The 13,114-nt window shown below is 49.5% G+C and overlaps 1 protein-coding gene across 1 annotated transcript; it reads right to left on the minus strand.

The window, feature by feature from the left end:
- Positions 1-720: 720 nt before the first annotated feature.
- On the minus strand, positions 721-11,527 carry LOC149371803 (hemicentin-1-like). The gene is made up of 5 exons (XM_089566088.1): positions 11,294-11,527; positions 9,313-9,471; positions 8,059-8,316; positions 4,714-4,892; positions 721-1,672 (listed from the first exon to the last, which is right to left on the minus strand). The coding sequence occupies exons 1-5, from the start codon at positions 11,525-11,527 to the stop codon at positions 721-723; spliced, it is 1,782 nt and encodes a 593-aa protein (XP_089422214.1).
- Positions 11,528-13,114: the final 1,587 nt, after the last annotated feature.

The following is a 13,114-nucleotide window of genomic DNA, read 5'->3' on the forward strand; positions in this document are numbered from 1 at the left end:
GACTAGCGGAAGGAAAATAACGGCTCCGAAGAAACGTGTCTTATCAGCAAGATCCCAACGGGCAGGCGATTATTCGTCAACCAGTAATTACGCGCAATTGCGTTCTTTTCGGAGCATGCATTTCCTTAGCTAAAGTTACCACTTTTAAGTTTTGGTTTCTGCTTTTCATGGAGTAAGGGGCTGTGCGAAGACCTTTCATGAGCAGATGGTTTGGCCGTGCCTCAGTGGAAAGCCAGACATCTACACTACGGGCAAAGCCCTCTTGGTTTCGTTGAGGACCACCACACGTACAGTCGGGGACAAAAGTCTCCGGACCACGTGTGCCTCTAACGAAGCCGATAGCTCTGCCATTGGTCGGCGGCTGGAGACCACACTTGTGGAGGTAAAAGTTAAATTTTTGTTCTTTCATCTCCACAAGTGCGGTTTCCAGCCGCTGTCTGATAGTAGAGCTATAAGCTTCGTTTGAGGAACACGTGGTCCGGAGACTTTTGTCCCAGACTGTACAAAACATTGTGCCGGTAGTGTGCGTAGAAAACTGTCACATGTAACCTCCTGCCGGTGTTGCCGCTACAAACAGTTGCCGCTCCAAGCACACATCATTGTGTTCACAAAGATAATCCAGAAGCCGGTAAAGGACGCTTCCGAAAGAGGAGTAAAAGAGCCAGCTTTATTGTGGCCTTCGAACGCTGCCCGCGCCACTCAGCGGTCATAGCTGTCTGGTCACACAGCGGCCGGTGCAGGCGGTGGTTGTTCCCCTTCAGCGGCGGGGGCACCTGCGATAGCGCCCTCCTGACCGGGCTGGCCCTCCTGACCGGGCTGACCCTCCTGTCCAGGCTGGGCCGCCTGGCCTTCGGCGCCGGGCGCGGCTCCTTCGGCACCAGCGCCCTCTGCAGCTGGCGCCTCCGCAGCTGGCGCCTGCGTGGCGCTCTGCAGGGCCTTCTGCTCCACCGAGTAGATGACGGCGCACAACACTATCACCTCAATGCAGATGCCTACGAAGGGAACGAGGGCCGCGTACTTGCCCTTGACCTTCACCTCATGCTCGAAGACGAACTCGTCCTTCTGGCTTTTCAGCGTGCACGTGTACTTGCCTTCGTCTTCGGACGCCAGCGGCTTGAAGTAAAGCCTGGCGTTTGTGACACCCTTGAATGTGTCGAGGACGTAATGGTCGTCGGCTGGCAGCGCCGTGCCGTCTTTGGCCCAGGTCAGTGTGTCCGGTGGTGGGATGCCCTCGACGGTGATCGAGATGAACGCCTCTTTGCCTTCGACCCAGGCGGACGGTGCAGTCGACTGGCGCTCGTCCAGCACAGCCGACAGCTTAAAGTAGACTTCGATAGTGGCCTCATCTGTCGCGCCCGCCGAGCACTTGTATTTGCCGGTGTCGTCGCTGGTGGGATTAGCGAGCGTCAGTGTCGAAGTGCCGTTCGCCAGCTTCTCTACCTTCCGTGAGTCGTCTTCAACGATGGGCGCGTCGTCTTTCGTCCATGTGAAGGCGGCTTGATTGCCCGCAGCGTCGCAGCTTAGCAGGAGCGGCTCGCCCGGAATGATGATCTTGCCTTTCCCCGCGCTCTCCTCGTTTGTGGTGACGGCCAGTATGCTCACCAGCAACTGGGTCGACACCTGAGATGCGAGCCGGTCTCTGCAGTGCATATGCGTTGCTTGACACGTGTACCTGCGCGAGGTTAAGGTGCCATCGGGATTCAAGGACCCTACGCGGCCGCTGCAGCTGTTTTACTCATTAGGAAATCCTCTCATGGGATTTTGAGCAGTATAGGGGTGGTCACGTCATTTGTTCCCCTCCCAAGAGAAACTCTTCTTAGAGCCACTGCCAGTCTACTCCCCGTCCGCTCTTCCCGTTTCGGTCTCGCGTCCGCACTGGGCCATCAGGTAGCAGCATTGTGTACGTTGTGTTTTCATACTGGCCTTTTCCAGGGTCCCATGACCGTAGGTGGTGAACGCACCTGCTTTGCGTAATTACCGAAGTTTTGGCTCAAATGGCTGTACGGTGCTAGTGGCGTTTACATGAACTCGACAGGGCCGCGTAGTCGAGTTTTCGGGTCGAAAACCAGTTACTGGGTCCGTGTAAACCCGGTCGGTCAGATCGGGAAGTCGACTAGACTCGACGCCTCAATTCCGCCGTAAGGGGTGGGTTGAATCGCAGGCCCCTCCGCAAATTATGCTTAATTCACCCCTGGGCAACGTATTTTCTGCAGAGGAGAACATAGCAAAGGCCGGTTTACTACTCCTGCAGTCGCGCCTCGCAGGTCGAGCCACGAGAGTTGAGTGGGTCGTATCGAATTCATGTAAGCAGACAGTCCTGGAGTTGGGTTGGCCTTCAGCTAGATCCCATGACTCGACCCGCCTCTGTCGGGTTCATGTAAGCAAGGCTGCTGACGCTCTTTCAGGAGTTCCAGATATCTGGTTTGTTCTCCGTCCCTGACGACGCGCGAAGAGCCATTAACGAGCGGCCTGTGTTGTCCATATGTGCGTAGCACGGGGCGGCAGAAAGTTAGGTGGGTGGATGAGATTAAGAAGTTTGCGGGGATACAGTGGCCGCAGCTGTCAAAGGACAAGGTTAATTGGAGAGATATGGGAGAGGCCTTTGCCCTGCAGTGGGCGCAGTCAGACTGATGATGATGATGATGTTCTGCACATTCCTCCTCCTTCCCGTTGTATCGCGTGATTTAGCCGTTCGGTTTTTTAGCCTTGCGGCCAGCGAGCGCCCTTAGCTCCGCGGTCACGCGTGTTCACTCTTGAGTAAAGGGAACGCAAAAAGACATGTACAAAGACACAGGAGTGGACGGGAGAGGCCCTTAGTTTCAGCTCTCTCCCTGAAGAAGTCGCTAACGGATAAAAACGAAAAACAAGCTCAAGACATGCGGAAAAGGCTCCATATTGTTGGCAGTTGCTTTGCGCACCTCAAGCACTTTTTGTCATTCCCGACTAATGAATAAGTTAATTGCAATTAATTCTCAAAATTAAATTATATTGATTTTAGACAATAAATAGTAACCGCGAAGTTAAGAAACCCCTATTTGCATATTTTGCAGTAGAGTAAGCGTCGAGTGTACCTTTTTTTCCCAGCTGCGGAGGAAGCGCGGGAAATACAAATAAACCCACGTTACCAATGCCACCATCGTGCTGCTCCCAGTCGAGGTATGAGTGAACAAAATCAGCTTGTGGCGTGGCTCGACATTGCCGTTGTTCGGGTATAAGCCAATATGCTGAGGTTGGTTTTGGCGCCTTGCATCAGCTAGTCAGCACGCGCTACGGGGCAAGATGCAGTGAGCACGAAGCGCTTCTTGGGCAGGGTATAAAGACCGAAGCTGTAATGATACAAATGCGACGACCTATGTCTCTGATAAGCAGAACAAAAAGGAAGGTCGCATATTGTGACCGTGCTGGGTGCCTTTTATTTCGGGTGGATATATCGATTTCAGCTCGGGCTCGAAGCGGTCACCTTCCGTAAAGATACAACTCTGGTATCTTAATTTCTCACAACCGCCTCAGGTAGGGTCGTACAGACGTCTCTTATTTTAGCTTTAAGGACTTCCGGCGTGGAAGTTTGGTGTACTGCGTACTGCATCCTTTATGTACCACTACAAAAAGCAATCTAGAGGCGTCATGTCAGACGACAATTCACGGGCCCTGATCGCCCTATCCCCTTCTGTGGAAACATTGCGTCCAGTCAGTTGCATCTGTTTACGGGGGAGCTATATTCCTTTAACCGCAAATCCCTGGTTGCCGGTAGATCCGAATAACAGACGGCTTCGAGCTCTTTGAGAGTGGTGCCAGATAGAGCTTTTGCTGTAAACGTCAGTCAAAAAAGCATGCCCGAGTAAAGTAACCCCCCAAAAATTTCCACGAAACATGGGACCACTATTGTAATCGTTTTTGTGATCTAACGTCCCGAAGCTCCTAGCGGGCTATTAGAGGCGCCTCAGGGGCGGATCCGCGTTTAATTTGTACCACGTGGGCTTCCTAAACGTGCACTGGTCCAGTCTCCATCTAAATGCGACCTCCGGGGCAACGACTTGATCCTGCGACCTGGGGATCAGCAGCCGAACTCGATCCAAAGCCACCGAACCACAACGACCTCTGGTACTGGCGCTGCTCTCAGGAAAGCCGAGGACATGACTCCTTCCATTAGGGAGCAGATGGTATGCTTACGCATGTATTTTGTAAAACCTCCTTTGCTCTCAAAATTTGGGTAGCCTTACAAGTGTATCAGAAACTGGCAAAATCAGACCGTTTTTGAAAATCCCTTGGCCCCACTTTTTGATGCAGCTGCACATGAAAAGAATGTAGGTGGTCCTTCCGCAATATCCGCCACTCTGATTACTTTGACTCTAAAGAATCTCTGTTCGCGCTTGTATCGGGGTTATAAAAGAAAAGCGGCAAAGTATTTGTCTCGGTATCCTCAGCCACAGGTTCTGTTAAGCGTCCTTAAAAAGCTACCCGTCTGTCCAAGGGTTTCACAGGCTCGCAAGTATGTGCGAGGGGTTTAATGGGTCCCATAATCCACTAGCCTATGCTCATCTAAACCAGGTCACAAGATTCATGTTAATGAGTGTGGTCACGTGATGATGACGTCACCTAGTACGAACGTCAACATCTTCGCACAACGGGTTTTCAACGGATAACGCTGTTAAAGGATCGTTGTGCAGACCGGCGTGACCAGGGAATGGCAGTCGTCGTGCCGTGTTGACAGACCTGTTGCGATCTCCGAGGCTCACACGACGGATGGTGAGCTTGGCGTTCTCGACGTTATTCTTGCCCGTCCCCATGAGGATCCGCTCAGATGGCGTGAGCGGCGCGTCTCCCAGGTACCAGGAAACTCGAGGCATGGGACGAGTCTCTATATTGCACCAGATGTTAATGGTGCTGTTCACCTTGGGGAGAAAAAAATTGTACCATTTGGTTACACAGATCCGAAGCTAAAAGTGACTTTTTCTTCCTGACCAGCGACCGACATAGTTTTGATGGAGCTCAGACCATGCTTGGTACGAAGGCTAGCACAGGTAAGCAGTCTGCATCCAGTCTGGAATATTGAGCAACTTTCAAGCTGTTCGAACACACAGGGCCTTCCATGTTCCTCAAGAAAATGAGCTCACGACTTCAACGCATTGCCAGCTAGAAATGCTAGTAGTTCTCATAATGTTGGAGTATACTATATGTTTTTTACGCACGTGTCTGTGCGTAAATCCTCTGTAAATCAGTTGCGAAGCACGAATACTTGCTACGGTCACTCCCTGCGGGCATAGTCCACGGCTGATTAAGTCGAGGTGCGAAGGGTTCGGTGATGCTACGGGCTTTCTCATAAGATTGTTTCGAGAGGCGCTCTGTTCAAGAGACGACACAAATTTTTGCTGCGAGGTAAACTTAAGAGGCCTACGACAATCACTTAAGATTTTTTTTTTACTTTAATCTGCGCACCATTTGTTTGCTCAGGAGAGTACTGTTACCCGCTAAATACTGATTTGTGCTAGTCAGCTGCTTTTCTTACTGCAGCTGACGACAGTATACACTACTGCTTGTCAATGTAGAGTGGCTTTATCCATAACTTAGGGCTGGTCTCTGCGATGAGAAGTCTGAAACTTGCATCTCTGTCCGCGCTAACACCTTGCTGAACTACTGCGGCAATTATGCATTAATGTTGTGCTGAGTTGCGTTGCGTTGCGTTGCTTTGTGTTACATTGCTCTTTAGCGCATAAGCATTTAAGTCTATCATGCACATAACATACGGTTCGAAAAACCTGACTGTTGTGCCGACTGCTAATCCCCTCTCATCTGCCACCCACTGCGATGTCTCGCTAGCAGGTCCAAGGGGATTAACCGCGATGTCATGTGAATCTGTCGACGTCATTGGCTCGAGGGCGTCCTTTGAGGGTCATTTGCTGCTTCGTTCTTGAGCTGTATCCGAGTATAGATTTTATAACATTTCCTTCGTTTAAGTGCCGAACAGCTCGCGACCAGTCTACTACTCCATTCTCGTCTAAGAGCAAACTTTGGTGGAGAAGAATTCCTTTTTAATAGTGTTTAGTGCTTCTTTCCTAGTTTCTCTGTTTTTCTGCACAAAAATAATATCTACTATAATATGACCACAACGCCACAAGTTCAAAAAAGGCTTTCTTTGTTTCCTAGGTATAGATTGGTAGGTAAAATGAGGACGTCCGTTTGTGCGAAGACGGCGCGAAATAACTTCAATGAAACGTTCTTAATGTGACTTCCATTCACCTAGTATCGGCTTTATCAGGTGCAGTTTGTTGATTTCACTATCATCATTGGTCTCGAGTTCGTTTCTTAGTTTGCTCTCTACCATCTTCATGCAATATCATCATTATCGCCAGCCTGATTATGCCCACGCATCAGCCTTTCCGTTAGCGCATATGCCGGCGCGGCTCGTTACCTAACATAATCTTAATATTTGTCCCAGCGCTGGGGCTTAATGCGTACTCAGGGCCCTTCGTTTTTCCAGAAATCTGGCGCAATGGTAAAATCGGGCGATATTTCTCGAGTTCAAATCCGGGTTCTTTCGCGTCCTTTTTCGTTCTGACAGGAGGCAATATATTATAAGCGTTAGTTTTTGTGCGGGACACGAAATACCGTACTTTTCGTTCAATATTTTACAAATAGCATGCAAATGGCGAGTTTCACTGAAAAGCTGTTTACCAAATCTTATTTTCTCTCATCAACGTATCTTGCGACGTACACTAACAATCTTTTACGCAGCGCTTCCACGTGAGTCCAAGACCTGCCTCCCTTGTACGCAGCGAAAAGAGTCTTTCAACGTCACAGCGCTCACTTCAAATGTGTAAGTGCCCTGGAGCAAAATATCCTTAGCCTCGACAGCGCCCGATACAATTGCGCCGATTGAAAGCCTGAACACGACCCATATTTTGGGCTCTTGTTTTTATCCCATGTCACGAAAACTTATTAACCCATGTCACGAATAACAAGCGTTAAAAGAGCTTTAATATCACCACTTGATCTAAAGTGCTCATCTCGGATCAGCAATGAATATGGGCTAAATTTCGTGCTCTGTCTTCAGCTAGGAACTAGAAAACGTGCGGTCTCTAGGCTGTTTCTACGTATATCATATGGAGCCCTTCATTCTTCTGTTCTTGTGCTTTCTCTAGAAGGGACTTTTCGTATAGAAGCAGGGCTTAGCCGAATTTTTAATAAATCTGTTCGGGATGCTAGAATTGGGTAAAATCAGGATTTATCCGAAAACGAAGGTCTCTGCAGTCTACCCTAATAAAGGCACACTACAAAGTCTTCTCTACGAACGCTGTTCTCCTTAATCCATTTGCTAATTATTTCTAACTTTCTTAGTGTTCTGGACAATTACAATGACATGGGCGCACTTTTAGGTCATAATTATTTGCTCGAACAGTAAGCTACGAGTCTGAGTGCTGCAACCCGCGAACGTAGAACTTCTTAAATAAATCCCTGGATTAAAGAGTCTGGACATTGTTCACAATCCTCCATTTTTTTTTATTGCTTGTGTTGAAGACTCTTTCCGTCCCTACTGAAGTAATTTCTACAGTAAAAAAGAAAGGCATTCATTTCCAAGGTAAGCCTCCGCTCTGTTGACTTTTAGGCCATTTCCCATTGTTTAAAATTTTTCCACATTCCACAAGTGGAGTAGGAACTACCTTAAACGCGATAACGCCCTTCTGGCGCTTTGGACAGCCGTGTCTCGTAGCAGCTGACGTGGACGTCTATCAAAAAAAAAAAAAAAACAAGTCCTGATAAGTTAGTGATCTGAACAGAACAGTTTCGGGTATGGCGAGGCAACAGCCAGATATTCCTTGATGTGACCAGATATGAGTACACTTCTATATCAACCCAGCCTAATCTACCGAATCTGGGCCATGGTGCGGCCTCAAAACAGACCTTCCGGTCTATATCTGGCCACAAGGGCCCAGATTTGTCCAAACATGGCTTTATTGCCCATCCGAAATATTTACATTACTCCGCATACAAAGTATGCCAGGGTCTAAGTAATCTTTTTTTCTGGTCGAAATTAAATGCTGCCCGCGACTGCAAGTTCACCTTGGCCGTCTGGAACGCGGGCATTGGTTCGATGGCGATGGGCGCGGCGACGCTGACGCTGAGGCCTGAGCCTCCGCTCGCTAGACACGTGTAGGTGCCGGCGTCCGACGTCTGTGCGTCCAGGATGACCAACCGTCCTGGCTCGATACGGTAGCGCTCGCGGAAGCCGTGGTACAGAGCATCATCGTCCTTGTACCAAGTGACAGAGCGGCCCGTTCCCGACAGCTCGCACGATATCTCCAGGGATTTGTTGGGTGCCTGCCGGAACAGTTATTTGTGTGCTAGCATCTGACACCGCTCTAAAAGCGCTGCCTCGCGTAGTTAAGATTCCCGACCGTTTACGCTGGCATACCGCCAGCAATAACACATGTCGTACCGCAGCCGTCCTTGTATAGTATTCATGTGATCAAGGAAATGTGCAGACATGGGCGACTCCGCCGCGTTGCATGTCGAGAACCTAAAGAACGCAGGTAACACAACGAGAAACCTGAAGGGACAGGCATAAGCTCAAGTGCTTCCTGTTACAAAATTAAAATCACCCGCGCTAGCCCGCCGCAGTTCCTACTTGAATGTAGGTCGGATGTCTTTGTTGACCCTACACAGCTCGGCTGAGCTGTGTAGGGTGATTGCGTCTAGCATCAGAGAACTGAATTAAGATTAGTAATCCCCAATATCCATCATCATGCTAGCTCGCACTAAAATTTTGTGAAACCCTACAGTTGACATCATCATTCGGTGGAATCAAGATGTAAAAAAAAAAATAAGCGATTTCACTGCCTGGTCGATGTCAAACTTCGAGTACACAAGAATGAGCCGTGTAGTCTGGGTGCAGGCCCACCCTTAATAGCACATTCCTGCACAAAGGCAAGCGAAGCTTCCATGATACTCAGTTGGAAGTGCACAAGATTTGTCTAGTGCTGCAAAGCCGAAACAATTATGGAACAATTGAGCTAACTGACAGTCTTCATCTTTTAGTGTTTTTGCTTCTTTCTTCGTGACCACTACGGGAGAGTACAGGAAGTAGCGAACTCGTGTGGGCGCACGCCTTTCTGCACAGGCGGGAAGAACACTCCCGCGTTATCTCTTTGGGCATACGTGTCAGCCACAGGCGCGTTATTCTCCTTCGTACACGTCTACAGTCGTTAACGTTTTATTGACAGTATGAAGAGTTATCGTATTGCAGCATAGTAATTGGTTTCATGAAATTAGTGAAAGGAAGGCTCGCAGCTTCTGGTTGCTGCGAAGGGCACAAACCAGGTGATGGCACTCTCGCTGGCTATCTCTCCTCGCAAACGCGCTTCCCAGCGCCGGACCAGGCAGCACGCGTAGCCGGTGTGCCTCTTGGAGTCCCAGTCCGCAGGAGTAGTCGCCGGAGTGACCAGGTAGAGCGTGCGCCACGTATAGGGTGTTCATCTGAAGGGCGAAAGCGAGGAGTTGCAGTCGCCTTGCTGCATATACTTGCGCATCGTGACTCTCCTGTTGCACGGCGGTACACAGTCTCTACCCACTGGGTCCGCTGGCCTCGCTAATGCGGCGTTGTTGTTTCTTAATGCGGCATTTATTTCGCTGAGTGTTAACCGAAGATTTTGAAAGCAGTACGGACTTACTCGGGCTCTTGAAGACCGGTGAGAGTCTGAAGACCACACTGAGAAGCAATGCTCCAAAAATTGTTTTCAGAACGCAAACCCTTTCGTTGGTCTCAGAAAAAACACGCAAAGAAGAAAATTCTTTAGGTGTCTTTATTGTGCTATTTGCTCACTCCCTATAAACGACTGCTATTCAACAGTCTTGAATGGAAGACAGTTAATTCGCGGATCATAGTCTAAGAAGCTTCCTGAAGAGCAAACTTTTCTTAGCATTGATACCGAGGTAGCACAACATTACTGTCTTTATACCCCTATATCACACCCTTCCGACAGTTTCAATGTCAGGGTAGAAGATTAAACAATGGAATTGACAAAAAGAATCGAAGTAAGTCTGAGCCACGTGAAAGTAGTAAAAAAAGCTGGTTACCAAGTCAACTTGTCTCAGAAAGCCTGTCCAGCATTCTTGAGGCACTTGCTCACCGTTCAGACTCAATTCTATTTCCTAGCAAGAAACCCTTTACACGTTTGAAACCAGATATGTTAGGCTGAATAACAGCACCTCGAGAAGTAGTCGCCCAGGAGGTCCCGCACGTTGAAGGCTTACCTGGCAGACAACCATGCAAGAAATGCAAGATAAGACGTGCAATGCAGGCAAGCGAGGCACATATGCAGAAAACGGAACAGAGTGTACAGGAGCGAAGTTGACACCCTGGACTACCATGAGTGGTCATGGCACATGTTTGGCAGACAGCGCCAGCCGACAGCAGAGCAGACAAACAGAAGGGCAGAACGTCGCTATCGTACGGCATGTAAGCATTAACGCCCGCTCGGAGCAGCACGTGGGCTTCGAAGGACGCCGTAGTGGAGGGCTCCGGATTAAATCCGGTCACCTGGGGTTCTTGAAGGGCAACTGCAACACTTTTTGAGAATTGCGCACTATTCAAGGATTCGAATCTAATGGGCTGCAGGTAAAGCACATCAAGTGTTTCTGCGCTTTCGTTTAAAATAGTGGCGTAATCAACGATTCATATTCAGGCTTCTCCTCACAGCACCGTAGGCGTGCGGAAAAGTCAGTGTGACGTCACGGATGTGCCTATTGGTTGCTACCAAAGAACTCTCTGGGGCCTTTCCCTTCGGTGGCATTGACTTTTTCCTTGAAAGCAAGCGTTTATGCGCTGAAAATGTACTAGTACCTTCGGTGACGTCATGATGCGCCCCCACTTGGAGCTGCGCGCTGCGGAGACGCTTGACGGCCGATAAGATTTAAATCGCCGATTACGTCACCATTTCAAATCCAAGCCCGAAAAGATTCCGCATATTTTACCTGCAAGTTTCACACATTCGACCCCTCCAAGCTCGTCGATTTCTGAAACCTATGAATTTTTCCTTTACCGTGTTCTGACATCGCAAACCACGCGAGCATTTTTAAACATCGTTTCTTCCGAAATGCATCTGCCACGGCTGAGATTCGGCCCTGCGACTATGAGCTTCAAAGCCTGATCCCACGACCCGCCACTGCGGCTCAGTGGCGGGTCGGGACAAACGGTCAGCACGCGTGCCGTGACCTTCTGTTTCTCTGCCGTGCCGTCAGTCCTCGAGGTGTCTGCCAAACGCGCGCACCGAAGGGAGGCTCCCGGGGAAACGGTCACCTTGCCCCCGCTGTCGGTGAGGTCTTCGTGGAAGAGGAAGTGGCCCCAGGACGGCAGCGGAAGCCCATCCTTGTGCCAGTTTGCCTGGACGTGCGGCTCGGTGACGCAGGCCACGAAGAAACTATCACCCTCGGCCACGTGCGCATCGCCCAGGTACGTCGCGAACCGGGCGCACTCGGTCGCCAGGAGCTGCAGCAGCAGCAGGAGGGCCGGGCACATCCGCACCGCGGCCATTGTTGCCTTCTTCTTAACCTTGTCGCAGAAGGAACGCTGGGAAAGCTCCTGCACTGCTGATGGCGATCGCGATACGGCGGCAGCCGAGTTCGCGAATGAGGCCGCGGCGATTAATAGGCAGTCAAGGTCCCTGCGTATACTACGCTCGGTGCCCGGAGATAAACAAACACAAGGGTGGTAAACAAGGCGAACGCTGCTGCGCTGATATATGTCGATATGTTGGCGCGCAGTGCCTCGATGCCAGGCGTGGTGGAAATGGAGAAATTCGCTATGGCAGGGACGTCCAAGGTTTAGCATTAAAAATCGCGATGCTGCGAAAGCTGCCATAATTAATCAAGATAATTTATGTACTACGTCGGGGACAGATAAAGAACGAAAGGACACGTGGATAATACGCGAGATGCAAGGTGCTTTTGATTTTTGACTCTCCCAGTAGGACTAGAATGAAGGAATTTATTGTTGCATAGGGCGACTGAAACAGCGGGAACGGGCGCACGTTCACGTGCAAGGCTTTATAGAGGTGGGAAATTTTGGCAGTTAGCCTCGAGCAACCTGAAGCCGCACAGAACGTGGACCAGCGCGCATGCTTGCGTGTAGGTTCCAACGTGTCAGAGCTGCACACAGATGGTTAGTCACGACGCCGAATGAGATGCTTGGAATTAACGCCTACCACTCTGCTTTTGCAATGCACCAACAAAGGCCCTAAAATGAGTGTAATAAATGGGTGTAAGGGGGGGGGGGGGGGGGTGATATTGACATAGTAAATAAAGATCCAACACAATTGTAATATAGCAAATTTTTCTACATCGTCATCGAGAGTGGATGCAAGCATGAAATGTATTGTAGGAAAGGCGGAGACCAATCTATATGGGACTGTTCATAGACGGCGGTAGCAGCACACTTTCCCATCTGACATTCGCCAAAGCACGATCTTGTGTTCTGCGCATGCGCAACTGCGTAGTGCAGCAACTTCCGGTTCCGCCTTCCATGCTGGTGTCGAAGCTTTATTATTTTTTTTTTTTTGACGAGAATTATTTCCCCAGGGCATGAATGGGAAAAAGTGTAGTGAAGGATGCAATAATGATTACAGTAATGGAAAAGGTTAGCTGATTTTATGAAGTCCAATAGTGAGCGATGGTATGGCCCCTGCGTCCAGGCAATGTATGAAGCAAGGTTTCGCGGTGACAGACCCATTGCCTTCAGAGGCCGGATCCCCGTAGGCTTGAGAGCACGGCAGCCCCACAGTAAGTGGTGAATGTCGGCTTCAGTGTCCTCGCGTTCACATATCGGACACCCAGGTGGAATAATTAAATCTCGATACCGTGTCAAAGCTTTTAAACGGTGAATTTTGTTTCACAATATTTCAGAATTTGACCTGAAAGGCAACCGCATCCGCAAAGGATTATTTGATTTGCATGCAGATAATTCTAGGAGGATAAAAACGAGGTTGGTGGAAAGTACGTTTCGAGAGATTGGTTTAAATGGCGATTTTTCCTCAAAAGTACCTCAGTATTCTACCTGAAAGAGACCTTACCCACAGGAGTAAATGATAAATAATTTGCGCGCTGTTAGCACCTGGGCAAAGAA

Source organism: Amblyomma mixtum, chromosome 1, assembly GCF_055824585.1.
Source record: "Amblyomma mixtum isolate Tamu chromosome 1, ASM5582458v1, whole genome shotgun sequence".
NCBI classification, from domain to species: domain Eukaryota; kingdom Metazoa; phylum Arthropoda; class Arachnida; order Ixodida; family Ixodidae; genus Amblyomma; species Amblyomma mixtum.

Bases quoted from the DNA above. Each gene is read 5' to 3' on its own strand.
- LOC149371803 (XM_089566088.1), bottom strand. From the start codon at position 11,527: ATGGCCGCGGTGCGGATGTGCCCGGCCCTCCTGCTGCTGCTGCAGCTC. The intron at 9,472-11,293 runs GTGACCGTTTCC...TTCGCCCTTCAG, and splicing joins TCACCGACAGCGGGGGCAAG to ATGAACACCCTATACGTGGC. The intron at 1,673-4,713 runs GTCTGTCAACAC...AACCTCGCGCAG, and splicing joins AGCCTCGGAGATCGCAACAG to GTACACGTGTCAAGCAACGC.